We start from the raw sequence: 21,429 nt of genomic DNA, 5'->3' as shown, positions 1-21,429 counted from the left end.
TTTCTCTATTTTTACCATTGAGAGCAAACACATTTTAAGTGTGATGATCCTGGCAGCTTTGCAGCACCATGATAATCTCCAGTCCATTTCAAGTTGTAGATGACATTTGACTCTGTGCTCCAAAACTTTCAGGACTTCCTACGCTCGCCAGCGTGAATACTATTGCTAATACCCAGATGTGCTGTGTTCTTCTTGTTCCTGTTGTGTTCCTGTTTTGTTTTGACTCTCTTGTTGACTCTGGGTAATGATCATTCCCACAGCAATAATCTCCCGATGGTCAGCAGAATAGGACAGGAGTGGCTGTACGCCGCAGCAGGTATGCCAGGTATTATAGAACTAGAGCTAGGTAGATCTGGTATAAAAAATTTAAACAGATAAAATAAATTTTTTTTTTTTTTAGTAAGGCAGGTGTGGTGTCCGGAGTGAGACACAGAAATGTAAACACGTACTGCTTACCATCCAGTTGACTTCTTCTCTTTTCTCTATTGTATAAGCTTGTCATGTGTTTCTCCATTGGCTTTGGTGCAGAATAGCCTACCAGGGCTGTGGTGATGGACTACAAATAAAAGATATTCTTTTGTTATATACATGTCTATGGAGTGTGTGTGTGTGTGCACACGTGTGTATGTTTCCACAGAGGAGTCTTTACTATTTCACTTACAAGGACTAGTTACGCGTCTTTGTCTTGTACATACTCATACCAGCTTACCAACATTCTGCTACAAGAAGTGCAAGTCATATTAAGGAGCAGCGTTGATATGCTGACATTTTATCAGGAGGTACTAAGTGAGACTATTTTCAGAGGACACCACACTTCTAAAATAGATTCAAGCTTGTTGATGCGTTCAAATGCTTCTCCATTAGCTTCAGAAGAGGCCTTGAGGTTTTTCTAACCTGTATTTTAAAAGTTTCATTTGGCCTGTGGGAATAGTTCAGAGCCTCTCGCAAGATGTGAGCTTACAGGGGGGAGAAGAAAAAAAAAGACTCCATATTGATTAAAATCTGTATTCATGTCACACCAAACCAAAATAAATCTTTACATTTTGAGTGGCAGGTCATGGGAACCTCCCACAGATGAGGTACAACGTGTGTTTCTGGAACAGCGCAACGCTTGGGTCCGTGTGATTCAAGCATGCATTGCACTGTGGTCTCACAAGGAGGCAAAATGTTGCATTCAAAACATGTAGCAGAATAAGTGTTCTAACACAGTCTCTACTCCACACCTTTCTAAACACTTGATCCAGTACATTAAACTATACTTCCCTGAAGAATGATCGAACCGTATATGATGAATACAGTTGGGAGCGCAACTGGTTTGATGGAATAATTTAATCAGCAATCAGACACAGGCCACATAATACAAACCTGTCCATATATCAGTGTGATGCATAACTGCAGTAGTTGTTTAAAAGTGTAAAGGAAAGGTTGAGAATGCTGTTGGAGATGTTAACAAACACCACCCCAAAAAGAGGAAAAACAACAAATTTATCCTATGAATAAATATCAATGCTAGACTAAAGCCTGATGTAATACATTCCAATGTGCCATAAAGGCCTCATTTCTAAGTTAATTAAAAACACAAACCACATTTTACTGACTGAGATGTCCCCTAGTTGCAAAAAACATGATTTTCTTTGCAGCATTCACATATGCTTTATATTTTCCCAGTGCAGCAAATGCTTGCAACCATAAAGAATCCCAAACAAATGTAAACCTTACTCCTGTTCAGGTGAGTTACCAGTTTATTCTTAAAAACGAAGCTAATTGTGGGGTTAACAATTAGAAAGTATAAAATAACTTCAGCCTTAATCAGTAAGCTTAACTTGCATTCAAATATAAAGCATCTATCACACTCTTCCACTTTGCACTCAGCTGTTATTGAACTAATCGTTTAACTTAATTTTAAAGGTTCTATATATCGGGTTTTTCATATAGCAGCAAAAAGCTATTCATACAGATGTAGTGGAGTGATGATGATCTTAGCAGAGGACGAAGCTGCAAGCCTCCTGCGTGTTGTAAAATGAGTGTCTTTGTTCTTTGTTTTTGTAGCCACTGTGCGTTAGTGTATGAGTCCCTCCCTTTGAAAATGTTTGTCCTCCCTGCATTTATAAAGAGACAGAATGCAGTTCAGAGTATTCACATGGTGCCCCACCCCCACAAAGAGCACAAACAGAAGAGGCAGGGGAAGTCAAGGTAATGTTACTACAGTTTATGACATTACCAAGCGCAATAAAAGCACCCCATCAATTGTTAGTCCATCTAAGATGTCAAACAAAATCTGTTTTTTTTTTTTTTTTTTAAAACACACATCCAATCTGAATGCAGGACAAAAAATATGGGAAAAGTGCCGCTGATGGTGGGTGGGCATGCAGCATATCACAGCCATTTAATGGCTTTTACTGTGTTTGCATAGAGTGATGGTCGGGGCTGGATGCTTTTTGTTGGCTCACGTGTGCACAACCTTTCTGTTTGTAAATGAATTGCAGAGAGAAAGGGGGTGGGGGGGTGATTGCTTTGGTCTTAAGATGCCAGTGCTCTAGTGCACCATTCAGTGCTTCAAAATGTCATTTATAGCACCTTTAATGCGATTGCCATGGTAACAAGATGATGTTGACTCCTGAAAGCAAGCGGTGTAACCCGAAAGCTCTACAAAAGTGGCTGTACTCCAGCGTGCTCTGACAGTGAGATGATAATGACTGATGCCGGCTGGATGGAGAGAGGACTGAGGATGTTAAAAAGGCATGATGCGTGCTGGCTGTCAGCGGTGTGCCGATGCGAAGGCTTGCTCAAGGTTCAGGGTTCGGTCGGGCCTACGGTTCTGTTGCAGTGCGAGTGGTAGTCTTCAGGGCTCAGCGAGTACGTGGAGAGGACCCGTTTGAACTCCTCCAAGGGGCAGTAGACTGCACTACAACCCCCAATGAGTTGATCCTGCAGAAAGAAAAAGTAACTTGAGGTTATAGAAAGAAAAAAAAAAAATGCAATTTTTTTTTTGTTTTTGCTCATCCTGCGACACATTCTCAGCTCCTACCTCGCCTACATATGACACTTTAACAAAGGCCTCATTAGTTTTCCGGTTCTGGTGCAGCTCCACAGTGAGATCAGCGGCATACGGTGGCCATCTCATGTCAAAAATCCCCAAAGCCAAGAGACAAGGAATCAGAGTGGTGTCATGTGCGGAGTACAAAAACACCTTCCTGTTCGAGAGAGCATTTCAAGAGTGAAGCATTTGAAGACCAACCACAGTTATGTGTGAAATAATGCGCGTCCAACCTGCTTGGCTCTGATGAGGTGCCCTGTAGTTTCTCCTCGATGTTGTCCACCAACATGTGCAGGAGAGGTCCCACAGACAGCTGCAAGCTCTCTCTGCCACAGACAGCAAGAGAAAGGCAGCCTGTGAAGCTGAATGCACAAGTGGTAAATCTCAATCTGGCCTTTTAGATAAGCCCCTGGGACTGGTGACTTTGGTTAATCTGACCTCTTGCTGGGCTCGAAGATATGGCACATCATATCCACGGCTCTTTGCTCCACTTTATCCCTCCAGGTGTCGAGCACTTGAGGGCAGGGCAGGCCGTGTGTCTGTTAATGCAAAGGAACAAGTCGCAAGTCTTCAAATAACTCCGTATAATTTCTGTTTAAATAGCATGAAGCTAAATGCATTGATTTCATTTGTCTGTGAGAATTAAATGACAACAGATAGACATCGACACCACCGCTGACTTTGACTAGTGAGAACCCTCCAGAAAAACTGCGGCTTCCTACTCATTAAATGTGATTTCACCCTCTATTGTGACACATGGACACATGCTGTCAATCTTAATATCTGGGTTAATATCAGGCTGGATCTCAAGAAGATTAATGAACTCTGATGCTGAGTTTCATCTTACATAAGGAGCAGCTTGCGAGGTTGCGGCTTCCTGGCCACGTCTTTACAGTAAATCCTATGTAATTCTGATAGCTTGTGGCAAGAGCTGGCAAAAAGTCACATAAATCACAATGTGGCAGTGTCACCTCTCTGGCAACCATGTCATCCCTAATGAGGATGAAGTCAACTTTCTGGTGAGCAGCAATCCCCAGCTCGCTCTGGATGCTCTGCAGGTCTGCCGCGATGTCTGGCAGAGTGGTCGACTCTGCCCAGCGGTGGCTGCAAAGAACACACGCGGTGTCAGCCACAAAACACAGATACACCGTGACAACCTGTCACAGGCGCCTCAACTCTGCTCATAATGTTTCCACAGCACATTATTTCAAGGCTCCAGTATGATGGTTTAGGCTTGATGGGACTCTATTGCTAGGAAAACACACTCTCTTCATACCCGCAAAGGATTTTAAGCATCTTGCATCCGTGATAGTTAGGATACAGGATTTCAGATTCGGCCTCCGATGTTAAAATAGGCACAATTGCTGCAAGTAGAACAGGAAATTGCAAAATAAATGAAAAATTAAATAAACAGATGAGATGAGACAGAAAAATGGGATAAGTAACATACTGCACATCTCCGCTCTACCTTTTTGTTTTTGCTGGAAGAGCCCTGCAACCAGGCACTTGGCAGACTCAATGGTCCTCACAATATTAGTGGAGCGCACGCTAGAAATAAGGAGGAAAAAAATAGGTCATGGAAGGCACCCAGTTCTAAAATAGTAAAAGCATTTAAACTCATATCCTTTGTACTTGCACTCATAAACCCAATCTATCAAAATGTCAGAGCACAGATATGAGGGTTTTTTTTTCTCCTTGCTCCTCATTATGATTTGGACCACTTACTAGACCTCAGCTGGGTTAAATGTGGAGGTAAGGAAATCGCTTTCTTCAATGTATCTCCCCCTTAGTCTTTTGCCCAACTCATACAGCTGCTGCATGCCCAGTGTGGTCAGCTGACCAGGGAATGTGCCACCCTGCCAAACACAACAAACAGGATCAGGTTATATACCCACAGATGTGGCCGGGCAGACACACACCTGTGATCACATGCAGGAATCCGGGCTGGATGTGGTACAAGAATGGCCGGAGTCCATATTGGGGGATTTAGTTTTCTAAGCTAAATCCAGTGAAGTTAAACCTCTTTAGCAAAGCAGCTCTCAGCACAGGAAAGTAACAGCTCCACGGACACTGTGACCGGACACGATATGTCAATAGGAAGCTCTACGTACAGTTCAGCGGCGAGTGAGTGAGCTCAGGCCAGTGATGTCTGTAGTGGCACCTTTAAGCCACTAGATGGAGAAAAACTACATGAATTGAGGAGAGTAACAAGTGTGCTACACACATAAGGTCTATGGAAAGCCCAGAAGAAATGTGTTCAGACATTAACTTTGTCATACCACTAAAAGCAAAGCAGCATTATTAGGTTTATTCCATCATTTTCATAGTGAGAGTCAAAGTCAACTAAGCCAGATGACAGCCAGCAGCCACATCACACCTATTTAAAAAAACAAAAAAGACAATGACTCACACTAAGTATGTTTTTCCGATAGCTGTCTTCTATAGGAGCCGGGGGCCTGGGGCCACCCTGAAGATCTGTCACTACATAGTCGATGCTGGTGTGCGGCGGTGGCTCCAAAAGCATTGGCACCCACTGGGCCTTTGTTGAAAAAAAGAATTTGCAGTTTTTTTCATGTGTGAAACATCATTTTCTACAAAACATGCTCTTAACGGAAGACAGTTTTACCTCCATAATATCAGGTATTGACTTTAGGGGCGTTCGGGCGCCGTGCCGGAACAAGATCTGGACCAGCTTTAGCTCGTAAGGGGAATCAGCGTTCGTGTCAGCAAGGTTGGAACCCGTAGCAGCCTTTTCCGGTTTAGTCTTCTGCTGTGACCACAGCATCGAGCCAAACGCCACGGACACCGACCCTAACGCAGCCGCTCCGCCCCAAAGTCCCTTCATGGCTGTGCTGTGAACAAAAGACACCAGCTGTCACCACAGAGCCACTGAGAGTGAGATAAAGCATATGCACAGGATCGAAACAGTCTGTGTCCCTTACATAAGAGATCGATTAGAAAGTTGGAATTTGATCTAAAAACTATTAAAGCTTCCAAGTGCATGGTTTTAAGAGACTATGAAAACATACAAACATCCATTTAAAACTCTTTTAAACTAAATTATTTGGACATTCTGTTTGAACAACATCAGTTAATCAGCAGTCACAAATCCTCATCAGTCTTTCAATACAAAACTGTGAAAACTCAAAGGATTTCAAATAAACAAGACAAGAAAAGCAGCAAAAGCCTCACATTTAAAAAGCCTTTGTTAGGCCATTAAAATCAGTCTAACAGCTGCTTCTGCTCTTTTCACTAACCTGTGTTACCTGGCACAGTTAGACCTCCTGTCACGGTCAGGGATGTCAGAGATGATGATGGTGTGGCCAACTGTAACACATTGAGTAAAGCGGAAGTTGTTACTACAGACAGAAGCGTGAGTGTAGAGAATCAACGTTAAAAAAAAAAGATGACGGTTTCTGATGGTGCAACACTGGTGCAATGAGCTCCCCAGGATGTGACGTTTTCCTCATTAAATATTTATTTTTTTGTAACACTATCTACTTCTGCTATAAAACTCAGATTATTAGCATTTCAACAGCACAGGGCACAGGTTAGGCAACAGGAACTCAGTGAAACACGTTACGAAAACAGAGCTAACCGAGGTGAACTCTAAACTAGCGAGGTGCAGCAGAGGGTAAAGTCCCTGCTGTCAGCCTCGATGCCAGTATCACCAAGGAAGATCACTGCTACCACACAGCCACGGCATTACCTACAGATACAGAATAAAGTGTTACCCTCGATTAAAACATACACGGCGTCCGGGAGATGACAAAATTCACTTCAGTCATTCAGCAACTAAGTTTCCACCAGTACAGAGGCGCAAGTCATGTCGGTAACTGTAGGCCGGCAAATAATGCTTCAGAATAGAAGAAAATGAGAGAGAGGTGAAGATTAAACTACATTTCCCGACATCCCCTCGGAGTACTGCCGCTCTTCTGTTTTTGTTTGGAGACTTGAAGGGGAGAACACCACCAAAGTACGCTACTCCCCTCTACAGGAAGAAACTGTATCTGCATTTCGAACTAAGAGGATTTGTTACTTTAATCTATTTTATAAAGTTATAGATCAAATATATTCGAATTTGGACAATTTTTTTATCCAAAAGCGAGGATTTTCTGGGCTTTTTTTGTTGTTGTAATCTTTAATTGCAAATGTACACTACTGTGCAAAAGTCTTGAGCAACCCAAGACAATTCTTTTTAAAAATTATAACTTGAGATAAAAATGGATATGCAGTACATTACGGTAAAACAGAGTTTGTGGAGTTCAGACAAGCTTGAAAGTCAATATTTGCTATGACCACCTTTGTTCTAAAGCACAGCCTGAACTTCCCGAGACAAGGTTTTCAGTCTACTTCTTGCGTAATTTGGCGTACCTCAGCACCTTCTCTCTGTTTCCCTTCCTTAAAAGCAGCTTCTTGACAGTCACCCTTTCACTGAGAGCATTTTTGATGAAGCTACAGTGAACAGTAGATGAATAAAAAAGGGCCAGATGCATACTTCAGGTCCTGCGGCAGGGCTTTGCTGGAGTTTTTTCTTGGTCAGTTGCAGGAAAATTAATGAAAAAAGCCTGGAGTTTTGTTGCTTAAGACTATTTAGAAAAAATTATAAGAATGTTCAGGTCCTTAAGGAAAATGTAAAGAAGAGGGCTGACCCTGATCTGGATCTCAGCCGTCTTATGGCACAAACGTACTTATTCTATGTGTGTTATATCAACAAGTTTAGCTGTTTTTATTTTAGTAAAAGATATTAATACTTGTCTGAATTTCCCCCCAGTTTTTCCTTCTAACTACAGCATGTAAATCTATTAAATTAAATTTCCAAAAGTCTTAAGCAGAGCTGCAGAAAAAAAACAAGAAACATGCCCCATTTATATTTATATAAGATCTTTAAAAAGAAGATTTTTTTTCAGGAATTAACTTTTTTTAAAAAAAGATGTGAGTCACGCATTCACGTAGAGATACCTAACGCATGACTTGCTCACGAATTCCAGTCACACTGAAGGGACCTTCATCTTCCATGTTGCCAGAGTCCTCTTAATCATTACTGAATCATAACTCAAGTAAAGCAAAATCTCCTTGAGCTTACTCTTGTTTGGAAAGAGGTCTTAAAAGGACACCAATTGGAAAAGATATATAACACTTAATAGTTTTCACTGTAGAGTAACTTATAAACTTCCTTGTAGGTTTTACATTTGTATTAATTTTAGTTTGATGCTTAGTCTCGTGTTTGTCTTTCTTTAATGTATGACCATTTATATCCTTTTAAGCTGATTCTGGTTCTTGCACAATTTTCAAACTATTTTTTAAAAAATGAATCCTTTAGAAAAGAAGACAGGAAAACATTTTATTAAGCAGCAAATGTGCTATCACCATCCTGGTCTAACTCAGAATACACAAATATCTCTGTGAAGCTCAATCTCAGAAAGCTCTGAGGTTCCACAGAAATAAAAATAATACAAAAGCAACAAGGATTTTCCAATTCAGCTTCAGCATGTGGCAGATTAAGCTGGATACCAGACCTCAGCATCCTGGCAGAAATGGCGAGACAGTCTCTGTTTGTGTAAACATTGCTCATCTTCCACAATCTGTCTCCTGCAGGTCCTTTGTGAGGACGGCAAACAGAAAGTCGCTGCAGCAATGGTACAGTGATTCAGAAATGCTGGAGACTCTTCATCTTTGTTCGGATCTGGAAATTGCATCACTTTGTCTTGATTTCAGCATTTCTGCATTGAGCACGTTATTTAAATGGTAGTTGTTCTAAATGTTCATCTTGTGCAATTCTAACAGTTTAGTGTGTGCATATTTACATATACTAAAGTCTTTCTATGTTCATACGACAGACAAATCAAAGGCAAGTGTTGTACGGCACTGAATAAATCACACGCTGAGAACAACAGAGCAGATTGTACAGCTGATGATTTATTTATTTGTTGTGGGTTTGCGATGACAGTTATTGCATAAATGTGTGTGTGAAATAACCAAAGACTGCAGTGGATGTACAGCAGGATGGACAGTTCTTCAAATATTATGCTATGTTTATGTACATATACATGTATATATTTTTAAAAAATCATCTTCCACTTGTAAAGACGTATATTCACAACATGGTTATGAACTACCCGCACAGTTACTGTGCTACAAGAACAATACATTCAAAGACACCAACCGACTCACACACTTCTTAGGAACACACTTTTAACACAATGGCTCCGGGAGAGAAAGGGGGAAACGCTAGTGCATTGTTGCCACCTAGTGGCTGAATCCATTCATAACAACATCCAAGCAGGACCGCTTGCTTTTTCTTTGAGGGACCTTCAAAAAGAAAATCCTGTAAAAGGCTACATTCTCTCATTTCTGTGCACAGAAGACTTCTGACTAGTATAGGACTGACTTCACTGACAGGCTTTGAGATTGCAGTGCTATTATTTCCGAGTTAGGTTTTTATGTTTGCCTGCAGGTATAGTGCAATCAGGTCAACAAGTGGTTCAAATGACAGTCTCTACCACGGCTTTTAAATAATTACAAAAACAATGTCATAAGGAAATAGATATTTCTGACGCTTGATAAGGCACTTTATCGAAGAGCTTCACAGTTTCTACCATACTGCGATCTTGTCTATTTATTGCAAATCTTTTTTTCTTTTTTTTTTGCATTTGTGTGTGACAAAAATCAGCTAATCTGTAGTTAACTGGTTTAAAATGAAAGGACTCTCTACTCCTAATGTGCAATAGTCAGGTGTCAAACCTGTTACTCTGTTCTCATTATTCTCCTTTACAGCTTGTTTTGCAGTTTTTCTTTAGAGCTCTAGGACACAAAGCTCACACAAGTCAAGTTCACATTATCCACTCATCACATGTGCTCAAGTGTCAGGCCTTGGTGCTACAGTTCATAGTTAGCCTCAGCTCATGCCTCCATCACAGAGATCTATCTCCCAGACACACATTTCTTCCGAAGGTCCAGCCCTTCTTCCTCTCTTCCTCATCCACCACACTTTGTGAATTTATACTGCCAGGTCATCTTGGCGAGCCCTGCTGCTGGTCCCGCTGGTCTTGCTCAGGCGCCGTTTGTCCTTCAAGTACACTGAGTGTAGCAGAGGCAATGGCGAGCAGTTATTGGGCAGGCCTGTTGGTACCTGGTTGTATCTCATCCTGAGGAAGTCTTCATCATCCTCCAGGTTGTCGCAGCTACGATGTCGCTCAGTTGCCAGATTGGCTGAGTTCTGCTGCAGCGCCATTCTGGTGTTGAAGGGATGAGAGGCCATGGAGGTCATGCGGTTTATGGAGGCGGGGGCTGTCAGGCACTGGTTGAAGTCAGGAGGTGGGGTGCAGGAGACTGAGGGTTGTGGTGAGGTGTTGGACTCCAAGGCTGCAGACACCGCTACCGTCACAGCTCTCTGCTTGCTCTTTTGCATCATCTTTTTGTGTATGCACCTCTTGATGCTCTTCCAGCCGAGATGGTAGAGCTCCAACACAGAGAGCAGCAGAGAAACGCCGGCCACCACCAGCATGAAGACGATGAAGACATTCTTCTCCGTGGGCCGTGACATGTAGCAGTTAACCGGATTGGGACAGGGCAATTCCTTGCATAGGTACAACGCATCGAGGAACACCCCATAGATAAGATACTGCACCACAATGAAAGTCACCTCCATCATTGTACGGATTAAAATGCTCAGGACGTAGGTCCGCAGCAGCGCCCCTTTTAGGCGAACTCTGCCACTCCCGTCAGCAACCACCTCCTTTCCGCTCTCCTTCTGCTGGAGGTACTCCTTCTCCCCCTCCAGGTCTCCTCCCTCTTCACCTCTCGCCTCTCTCTCCTCCTGCTCCCTCTTTCGCCGCTTCTCCTCCCTGCGCACTGTGTGCATGGCGTGGCCCATATAGATGAGGGAGGGCGTAGAGACAAAGACAATCTGCAGCACCCAGTAGCGGATGTGTGCGATGGGGAAGGCCCTGTCGTAGCACACATTGGTGCAACCTGGTTGCTGGGTGTCACAGAGGAAATCGCTCTGCTCGTCCCCCCACGAGGACTCTGCCGCCGTGCCCAGCACCAGGATACGAAAGATGAAGAGGATGGTGAGCCAAATCTTTCCGACCGAAGTGGAGTGTTCCTGGACTTCCTCTAGGAAATTCCCCAGGAGGGTCCAGTCCCCCATCACTACTCACGGCCTGGGCGCACACCTGAAGCACAAAGAGCTGGTAGGAACAACGGGGAAGGTGAAAAGAGGGTGCACCGGAGGGGGAAAGGGGGAGTTTCTGAGGTGGAGGATGAATAGAGTGGAAGAGGAGGGGGAAAAGGGGAAAAGAGAAATACAAGCAGACAATCAGTGACAGCTGTAGGTCATCTGCATTCCCGCTGATGGGAATGACCTGGTGTATGAGTGGCATTGTGTGGCACAAAAATAGCCTCTCTGCCTGTGAATCGCTTTAGGGCTGGATACTGTCACATGAGAACAGCCATTTTTTCCCCTGAGAGACAGACGGAGGAGAAGAAATTTGGTAGCCATGTAAAAGAAAATAATAATATTATTATTAAACATTAGATTATGTGTGTTTACATTCCCTCTTGTCCTGTTCCAAATTATTAAAACAGATTAAATTACAGAAAGCGAAACACACCTCCATCAAAGGGGTGAGTCAGCACAGAAAGACTTTGCCCTTTTTCAGTGCTGTGACCTGGCCTGAACTGGACATTTCCCATTTCCCCCCGCGGCACACCACTCACAATTTCAGTGCAATGGCTTAGATGGCCACTGTTCTCCTTTGCTGTGATGAAACCCTCCTTCAGATTCCAGTCTCCATCTATCTGGAGGTGTCAGTCAGACTGCTTCTTCTCTCTCTTTTTTTTTTTTCAAACTAATCTCTTGACTTAAGCATTATTGAGAGTCTGGGTAAGATCCAAACATGGCAGTGACAGGCTGGGAAGTCTCAGCTGAGAATGACCCTATAAGGCGGTTTACTAGACAGCTTTATGGGTGACACAGATGACCGCCATCATGGAGGGGTTAAGAAAACCTGTCAAACTGGATCAAGTGGTGACTTCTAACATTTATGGGCTGAATATGCATGTAGCTACTTTTAGCTTTTACTACGCAATTAAGAAATAAAAGCCGGTTAAAACACCTCAGAAAGAAAAAAGGGTTGAAGGTCACAGGTCAACAGGTTTTTCCAACGCGTCACGCATTTGAAGTTAATGCTCTGTTTGGTGGTGTAGCAGAACATGTAGACATTACTCTAAAGGAGCCAAAAGCCAAATATACTTTCATGGAAGGAAATTATATACAGTATAATCCCTACAAGCAAAGTAAGTAAGCAAGATTTTATTTATACAGCACCTTTCAAGATAAAGTGCTTCACAATAAAACGCCAGAACATAAAACTAAAAGTTAACCAAGCACAAGTCTAAAGAGAGAGAGAGAGAAAGAGAGCTACAAAAGCCACAGGGGATGTTAATATGATTTCTTACCACCTCTCATCTCTTCCTGAAGGAAATCCTCGAGCAGCTGTTTCCATAGCAAATAGCTGTTTGGTCCACAGTGCAAGGTTTTGAATCGACTGGCTAACACTGACTCTGGTTATGTGTGACAGCGAGATATGGTCTAAATGACCATGACCATCTGTCTCGCCCCCTCCCTCTGTGTCTCTATGAAGTATATATATGGCAATAAGATGGAAAATCAGGGCATTGTGCTCCGTATCTCTACAGCACAGAGTGGTAGAAAACAAAACACCAGTATGACAACATTTTGGAAAAGAAACTTTTAACCTCCATCCACAGCCCAAGGCTGACAAGCCAATGCGCAGCACAGGAAAACTGCGCTGTGCTATTTTTCCAGCATACATCTGACACCTTGGATAACTGGACAGCAGCTGGCCCAGAGCCTTAAACGGATAAAAAGCTCACGATCTTTACTGGAAGTAAATCGCAAACAGCCGCAGAGTTGAGGAAGTGACTGAGAATCCAGCCAGCACAATGCCAGGAGACCGCACATTAAAACAGCCACGCTCTTATCAGCTGATACTGACAACAAACCTGTGCAAACCTGGGTAACAATGCATTTCCCCCTGGGCTATGACAAACTATGTGACAATCTCTTGCTGGTTTGCATGTGTCATTTTCTAAATGAATCCCAGATTCGAGCCGTGAGCATAGAAGAGATCCAGAACAAGTCATTTTGTAAAATGATGTTCTTTAAGAGGATACATGTTTTTAATGAGTTTTGCTTTTTAAAGGGAGATTAGGTGAAGACTGATTGTTCCCTAATCTATTTGTACAATGGTACAGTGGTATTCAGACTCTCACACAGTTTCTTAATTTAATGCAATATTAGTTTCAAGGCTGCCAAAGTTCCCCCCGTGGTTCTAAAGCTGTGCACCATTTAGATGCTGATATCTTGTAAGCAGGATTTGATTGCGTAAACTGACTCTTTTAGAAAGGACTTATAGTCCGTCAGTCTGGGCACATGGTGTACATACACAGCGATGAGAAAGGAAGGCAAAGCAGAATTCAGAACAAGTGGTGTGAGGCTGTTTTCTTGGCTACGGTCTCCTTCCCTCGAATACCTCTTCCTGCTCTCAGAGGAAGCAATCTCAAACAATATGATTTCCTGTGGACAGCAGGAGCAAGACATTGAAATGAGCAGAAGGTGAAAGGGGTGGAGGTCAGAGACGAGCTGCTCCTATGAACCGTTTCTGTCAAAGTGCCTTTTCTACTGGTTGTCGATCACACCTGTGCTGCAGGGATTTACTGTGATCCACTGTGCCCTTTTCTGAACAGTGCGCTTTGCCTGTGCACCATCACAGCTGTCAGGTCTGTTTATAATCTCAGTGGTATTGTAATGGAGGAGTAATGGAGAATCTAGTTAGGTTGTATTCAAAATAGCAAAGTGCGTAAATGCAACATTACGTATCCCTGACTTATTTCCTTTGACGCTGATCGAAGTGCCTGTGTTTGCACTGAGAGAGCTTCACAGAAGGAATGTTTATGTGGTGGAGGGATCCTGTGATGAACCAAACAATAAGCTTAGCTTTCTACGAACTGAAGGAAAAACGATGATGTTTCAGCACTGCAAGGTCAACTCAAACCGGGCTCACAGTGTGCAGCCTTATTGTAATTTCCAGTCAGAACATCAGTCAGGCAGCTGAGACAAGTTAAGAGAAAAGCAGCAGCTACTTCACTGAGAGGTGATGGCTGCTGCTGTGACTCACTGTAGACCAACAGGAAAATTGTTGTGTGTTTTCTCTCCCTCTTGCGGTGCCAGAGGGCGGTGGAGCTTGTTTAAGAACCAGTGAGGCTGGTGGCAAGGCCCGAGGCTAGGGAAATCTTACAGGAACACGAAGCTATGTTTGTATTGCTATAAATTTATGCCCACCAGAGTCACCTTGTGTCATAACACAAAAGAGACATAGGCACATTCCCTCAGTTGTGGTTTCTAAATCTTAGACAATAAAATCCTTTTGATGATATTTTACTGATGAGCTTTATAAACTACACACTCTTTTTCCAACTCCCCCTCAGCCTGCAGTGTATCCACAGCCCGGTAACAACAGGGGGCAGGGTTGATTTAAACTTTCCTTCAGTGATGTGCACCTTTCAGCACTAAGCCATGTTTGACAGACTCCGGATGCTCTCAGGGGATCAGGATACACTGGTTGATCTGCGCTGTCATCACAAGCACACAGACAGTAAGGTGGTGAGTTATACACTTTCCTGGCTCGCTTCCCTCTGATGGGGCATTGTTTAGACTACCATCAGTGGAGGAAAACGTATGTTGTGCATTAAGAACAATCGTGTTATTCGTGTCTGAAAGGATTTGCTGAAGAGATCAGGAAAAGTCATTTCTTTCCTACGGAAGGACAAATTTGGCCTAATTGTATTTTGGAGTTACCAGCATACAAAACCCTGTTAACTGAATAGCCAAACTAGGGAAGAAAATGGTCATGTGCGTTATTTGAAGATATTTAATCGGCAGCTATAAGGCCTGATGCATTTATAAAGCCTCTGTAATGAGCTGCATGCGCTAAGATGGTTTTTTAGTGTCAGAAATGTGATCAGTGCTGGGAAAAAACAAAACAATCCATAACGCTGCATAGATTTCTGCAGGAAAAAGTTAAATAAACAGCAAGACACTAATGGTGCACATTGTGTTTTAAGCACCTAATTGTTTTTACATGAACCAGAGTTGGGTTGTTATGCTTTTAATTCAATTTTAAATCTAAAAATTATGATATATTGTAGTGATATTCATCTCTATCACATCCTCTAACCAGGTATAGCATACAATAAAACTTTATTATCTGAAGTTTTTTTTTTACTCTTGTCACTATTTTACTCTATGACCTTGGTTGTGTTGTGTTGTGTTCCTCTCAATGAAACAGCCTCAGTATAGCTTTACTACAGAACCGCCATGTGTTAAAAACAGTACATACAAGTTTTCTGAGCTTATTTCAGTTAGATATCAATAGCATAGTGGATAAGGATATACAAGTTGAAGTCACTCACACTTGGTTATTTTTACTCTCTCGTACTATTTTTCCCAGTTACAATGCACACACGTATTTATTTTTCTAATGCTTGAACTTTAGCACGTCTCCAGAGTCAGTCCCAGTCCTGCAGCAGCTGTTTGGGTTAGGGACTTGTTCCTGAAATGCCAGGATTACAATCGAGGATGAGCGTGTTTAAGTTTAGCTATAGTGGCACGCTGGCTGGTGTTAGATTGGTGTAGGGTGACCTACAAAGTGGATCTGATTTGGCACGAGAGCGAGAATTCTTCGCTCTCATGTGAGTCACCTGTTGCCACTTCTTACAGACCCGCACGGGTCTGGGCTCCCATATATCAGTCACACCAGCAGAAGCCAGCAGGCCGATGTGCTGTCTGCTACCTTACATGGCTGTCTGGCTCTTCATCTACCCACTACTGTACACAGACCCACAGCCCTGTTATGATCTATTGTTGTGCTGCATATGGCATTACGCTGGAACCTTCAGGCCAGAAAGCTGCAAGGTGTTTCAGGGAGCAAAACAACCTCCTAACAACCTCCTGATCATGAAAAGCAGTTTTATCTATTTTTATTTCGGTGTTTACTTATTTGAAGACAGTCTATATACTCAGTAATACACATACCATTCAGCCGTGGCATAGGGCACTGCTTTCAGATTAGCGAGCTGGTAATCTTTTATCTTTTACTGGCAGGTATTTAAACAAATCTCTTTTTTTATGATGGCAGAGGGAGTCTCGATTCATACTAAGACATGCTAATGGCTACTTTTAAGTGTGAATGTATCAGCTGTTGGTGCTTGAATGTCAAACAGAGGAACACTGATACAGATTTAGGTTGAATATCCTGCTGAAATCACAGAGTAAGATTTCTTTTTTTTTTTTACTGAGCATCACATGAAGTTATAAATCTGTTATTTTGAAATATGAAGTCCTAAAAGTTCTTATTTCCTACATAAAAACGGCACTTTTTGGGGAGTAAGTTAAAAAGAAATGTACAGTTCATCTTTGAAACAAATCCCTAAATAGTAAGTAAAGGAGAAAAAAACGCCCCAAACTGTATCATTACGACATTAAATACCGCCCGTGTATTTAAGAGGCCTCTTTGATTATGAAAGACTTGCTTATAATAGAGCAGTTGTGCTCCGTAGCACTGTTACTAAAGAATTTAAATGTCTTCCACCGTTGTTCAAGCCTGCTTGAACAAAAGAGTCCTTTAGTTTTTTGTTTTTTTTCGCCTGTATTTCTCTATGAACACTCAGAAGAGTAACTGGTATCTACAGGCAACTCATTAATTTGATTTTTATCACTTCTCTGTAGAAGAACAGAAACTGTAAGGGTAAATTGTGCTAGCATTAAAGTAGAATTATCACGGCACAGGGATGACGATTTCTTAAAGTCTTCATTGAGTAGGTATGCATTGCTGGTGGCTCTGTGCTTTAGGTTACCTCCAGTACTGTGCTTTGTTTGAGTATATTTGTCTTATATGAAAGCCACGAGGGAAGAAGAGCGAGACGAAAAGAGTTAACGTAAGTGGGTTGACAGCTGTACCTGCCGGGGAGGACAGGGGGTTTAACACAGACCAGGCCTCTCACTCCATCGTACCTCTCTTCAAGATATCATCACTCCCTTAAAGACTGCTTTAGTAAGATGCTCGCAGCTTTTTACCAGACGGTCTGCATCATTTCACTGAAATGTCATTGAGTATTATTAGAGGCTTCTATGCTTACCCACCGTTCTGCTTTAGTGCCGATATTCGAGAAGCTGCTTTCAATCAAGCAGAGATGGTCCCTCAGAGGAACTAAGTCTTCCTTAAGTTAGCGGACAGATGGCAGGTGTAGATGTAGATGACCACAGCGCGATTGTAGGACCACCTTCTTGTGGACATCAGCAGAAGATGACTCTTGACGCCGGCATCTGAGCGTCGTGTCTTCCCACCACGAGCTGTTTGTCCACACAGGGGGCACGAGAAGAAAAAACAGGGCATCACGAGAGAGTGTTTCCCCCATGGACCTCCCTTCTCTTTCCCTCTCTCTCTCTCGCTTCCTCCTCCTCCATCTCCTCCTCTTCCTCTCCACACTCCCCCTTAATTCTTACATCCCTGGTGCTCTATTTTTTGCTGGGAAGCGTTCTCTGGAAGGGGAAGTTGAATTGTTTGTCTGGGATCAATGGCAATTCCTGTCAGAGTAAACTTCAAGACAGTTATTTACCATGCGACTCTTGGGTTTACTGCTGAGTTTTCTGTGTTCAGGGTGAAATTCCCACAGTGTGAGATGTAAACTGTAATGAGGTGAGGTAAATCCAAATTATCTAGTGAAAATGGGATTAGCTTTAATTCAACGACCAACAACTTTACTCTAAGTTGTGTTTTCAGGAAACCAGTAAACACAGGAGAATCAAGATTTTGGTCAAAACACCGTACCTGCTTTGTTCACTTGTTCGTCTCAAGGTTTCCCTTCATCCCTCCTCAAAAGTCACGCAGACCTGCAACCAGTTGGTGAAGTTTGGGATTGCAACAAAGAGTCACAAACAAAACCAAAATAGCTCATCCTCCTCTTCCCTTGTTTCCCTGTTTGCTGAATGTAATGTGAGTGTCAGCCGAGGACCCCCTGTACTGGCCTCTGCCTGCAGACACATGTTCTATTATATAACAGGAATCTTTCAGGTTTAATTCCTCCTTGCTGGAGGCCATTCCAACGGTTATAATGAAGCATTGAGAGCAAAAACACACAGGCAGATAACTTCCCTTCTCGCATGTCCTTAACGTCTTTCAGAAACATTCAGGTTTCCCACCACTTCACATTTCATTTTAAAAATAATACTAGGTCATTTAGGAAAATACATGTACTTTATGTGGAACTATACCCATTATGCAGTGTTAGCGTCATAGAAAATGTAACAGCAACACCAGACTGGTTAGCTTGGCTTCCAGGAAGTTACTGCACCTGGCCAGGAAATAACCTGCCTCGTACCCACGCCTATAACCACAACAGGGAGGAATGAAGATTAAACAGGTCCTGTGTTCAGACGAGAGGTTATTTGCTGGGAACAGAGAGGAGCTGCTGGGGACAATTTACAAGGTTTACCTGAACTTGGTTATTGATGAGAAGATTTTAATGTTAAATTTACAATAGGTCTACATACAGAGTTTTAAAGGTAATTTTTTGTGGGGTTTGTTATGTTGAATCAAGTTGTCGTCGTTTACTTGATAATAGTCTCTCACAAAGATTATGCAGCATATTGAAGAGCGGAGCTTTAACTCAAGCTATAAGAGGTACAACTACTGTACCAAAAATGTTGTGACTTTTAGTTTCTACTGGTAATTTAATTAAGAGGATACTTCAAAGCCTACAAATGAAATTATTCTAAGTCAGATATCAACAATGAAGATCTGGCTTGCACCAGATTACACTGCCTAACTGTCTTTTTTAGCGATACTGAGGCCTCGAGGTCTTCAGCGCTGATGAGTGTCCAATAAAACTCTAAAAATGCTGGGAGCTAAAATTTTGTTTACTATTATGTACAAATTGTTTTTTTTTCCTAAACAACACCAGGTTCTGGAAAGAAAAGCAGATTTAACTTACAGACTTACAGACCTTTTTTTTTTTAAGCATTGTAGTCCAGTCTTCCTTTTTTGAAATGGTTTTAATGCTCTGTCTAATTGTCTCAAGATTCTGGGACAAAGAAAAACCCTTAATAAAAATGTCTATTCACAGACCACAGTAAAGTATTCCCATCAAACGTCTGCAACTGTATCTACTTTTTACACATTCAGAATAAACATGGGTATTTATCCATTTGATTATGTGGCACAAAAGACCCTTTTCAGGGTCTCAGGAGCCTATCCCAGCTCTCTTAGGGTACACCCTGGACAGGTTGCCAGTCTGTTGCAGGGCTAACACATAGACACAGACAACCATTTGCACCTATGGGCAATTTAGAGTTACCAATTAACCTATCCCTACTAAATGCATGCGATTGAACTGTGGGAGGGAGCAGGAGTACCTGGAAGGAGCCCACACAAACACAAGGAGAACAAGCAAACTCCACATCAAAAGGCCCCGGGCTGATGAACCGAACTCAGGACCTTCTTGCTGTAAGGCAACAGTGCTAACCACTGTGCCACCATGTGCCATGTTGTTTAAGAGAAGTAGGACCTCTAAGTGCTCAGATAATTTGTATATAATTCTGATCTGATGTGATTTGATTGTTGATTTTATCTCTGAAATTGTATATGTCACCTTTTGTGTTATCTTTTCTTTAACTTGTCGGCCCATGTGACCTGACTTTCCTTCTTAACTCTTCAGGATTTGTCAAAAGGTTGTCAACTGCACCTTCACATTTAATACTTAGGCTCTTGACAAGAAAGCAAATAGGATTATTTACCATAAAGTCAAACTTTTCTTTTACAGAAGAGTTTCCATCGACCTTGTTATTCTATTCAAAGACTCCCATAACTTCTTAATTACTGATTTGGGCCTCTTATCCTTGCCAATTTCATGGCCTAAATTGTCATATGAATGGTTAAATTCTCCTCTTTAACAACTGTGCCTTTGACTGTGGAACTGGAAAAATTTTTAAGTATAAATAGCAGGAGCACCAAGTATTTTGCTCGTTTGTGTTGTTGTGTTTGCACATCTCTGTTGCTTGTGGGGCTCGCACACAAGAATTTCACTCGCATGTGCTGTGCCAGTGTGCCTGCACATGTGATGTGACAATAAAAGTGATTTGATTTGATTTGATTTAGAAGGATCTTGTGACAAACTCATTAACTTCTGGCCCGAGGAGGTATGACCTCTGCTGTACCCCCACCCATATACATACAGTATGGCCATATATATGTTTTACATTAGTTTTATATAAGTCTGTTCTTTCCCACTCTTTGCATGCAAGCTTAATTTAAAGAAATGTGTCTGGGTGTAATGTTTCTGAATATTTCTTCTTTCCTTCTTCATTTTTCAAAGGTTGCTGGTCATTAATTAAATAATTTACTCTTTTTTCCCTTCATTTCCTTCGTCAAAAGCCCATGGAGTATCTAACACCCCTTAAAGGCTTCAGTCAGCTTCACTCCATTTTTTGAAGGGATGGAAAAGTTGTTGCTAATTCCTAATTACGAAGCTTTCCACAGTTTAAAGGATGTGCTCTGATGGTCCCATTGTGTTGAACATCAGGATGGATTTAGAAGCGGAACAGCATTCACATCCAATAACAGCACGAAGAGATTTGTAACAAAGAAGTGCTGTCCATGACTTCAAGTAATCTTGTCGCTTAGAGCTTCTCAGTAGTGCCAGGATGAGGTCTGAACATGTGTGTATGTGTGACAGTGAGCTCAAGAGTGGGAGAGGATTGCATTATATGAATTTCTATGAGTGAGCGTAGTATGCAGAATTTGTACTTGAGTGTTTGATGGAAAAATCCCACACTGCCAGGATGCATTAACATAACCCTCCCCAATAGCCTGAGAGTCTGACCCCTGCACATTTCAGCCCTGCCTCACCCAAGTCCAAGGGAAGCCATGCTTGATGGACATGTAATTCTGAATGGTCATCACAGCCTTATGTGCACCCACTAACGGGAATTTGTAATCCACAGTAGGAAATTCTCAACACGGAAAGTCAAGGTTGTTTAATGTAATTAAAATAATTATATGCGCTTGTATGTACGCCTATATCACCACAGACTCTAGCTGTGAGTTCATAACCAACGGATGGGTCCCTCTTTTCTTAAGCCCAGACAAGTGTTGGCCCAGAATGTCACTTCCAGAAACAATTCAAAATTTCAGATGATCAACCCACAGGGCAGTTTACAACTTTGCCTCAGTCCATCCAGCGAAAGTGGCGGTTTTTAGTAATGTTGTTAATTCATTTATGTATTTATTTATTTATGAGTATAATAGTGA

The 21,429-nt window shown here is 42.1% G+C and overlaps 2 protein-coding genes across 8 annotated transcripts; both read right to left on the bottom strand.

Annotated features, from left to right (window-relative positions):
* Positions 1-991: 991 nt before the first annotated feature.
* acp6 (acid phosphatase 6, lysophosphatidic) lies at positions 992-6,869 on the bottom strand. Of its 6 annotated transcripts, none has more exons than XM_085383875.1 (12): positions 6,789-6,869; positions 6,295-6,364; positions 5,664-5,889; positions 5,448-5,576; positions 4,763-4,893; positions 4,506-4,585; positions 4,314-4,401; positions 4,009-4,141; positions 3,476-3,576; positions 3,271-3,399; positions 3,029-3,194; positions 992-2,928 (listed from the first exon to the last, which is right to left on the bottom strand). In XM_085383875.1, exons 3-12 carry the CDS (start codon positions 5,880-5,882, stop codon positions 2,794-2,796), a joined length of 1,311 nt encoding a protein of 436 aa, XP_085240001.1. In that variant the 5' UTR covers positions 5,883-5,889; positions 6,295-6,364; positions 6,789-6,869; the 3' UTR covers positions 992-2,793. The 6 variants fall into 6 exon arrangements, with proteins under 6 accessions (XP_085240001.1, XP_085239999.1, XP_085240000.1 ...); XM_085383873.1 differs by having other exon boundaries at positions 6,304-6,364; XM_085383874.1 differs by having other exon boundaries at positions 3,271-3,363; positions 6,304-6,364; positions 6,789-6,866.
* Positions 6,870-8,948: 2,079 nt separating this feature from the next.
* On the bottom strand, positions 8,949-19,908 carry LOC146651028 (gap junction alpha-5 protein-like). Of its 2 annotated transcripts, none has more exons than XM_085383881.1 (2): positions 17,261-19,908; positions 8,949-11,289 (listed from the first exon to the last, which is right to left on the bottom strand). In XM_085383881.1, the coding sequence occupies exon 2, from the start codon at positions 11,187-11,189 to the stop codon at positions 10,038-10,040; it is 1,152 nt and encodes a 383-aa protein (XP_085240007.1). In that variant the 5' UTR covers positions 11,190-11,289; positions 17,261-19,908; the 3' UTR covers positions 8,949-10,037. The 2 variants fall into 2 exon arrangements, with proteins under 2 accessions (XP_085240007.1, XP_085240006.1); XM_085383880.1 differs by having other exon boundaries at positions 17,265-19,908.
* Between the last annotated feature and the right edge of the window lie 1,521 nt (positions 19,909-21,429).

Source organism: Rhamphochromis longiceps, linkage group LG16 (genome assembly GCF_057381845.1).
Source record: "Rhamphochromis longiceps isolate RC_006_pf linkage group LG16, R_longiceps_female_GT1.1, whole genome shotgun sequence".
NCBI classification, from domain to species: Eukaryota; Metazoa; Chordata; class Actinopteri; order Cichliformes; family Cichlidae; genus Rhamphochromis; species Rhamphochromis longiceps.
This window is presented reverse-complemented; position numbering and strand designations above follow the sequence as displayed.

Coding starts and splice junctions, on each gene's coding strand:
- LOC146651028 (XM_085383881.1), bottom strand. CDS start 11,189: ATGGGGGACTGGACCCTCCTGGGGAATTTCCTAGAGGAAGTCCAGGAA.
- acp6 (XM_085383873.1), bottom strand. CDS start 6,825: ATGACTGAAGTGAATTTTGTCATCTCCCGGACGCCGT. Junction 6,365..6,788: donor TGTCATCTCCCGGACGCCGT/GTATGTTTTAAT, acceptor AATGTGTTACAG/TTGGCCACACCATCATCATC. Junction 4,894..5,447: donor ATCGGAAAAACATACTTAGT/GTGAGTCATTGT, acceptor TGTGTTTGGCAG/GGTGGCACATTCCCTGGTCA.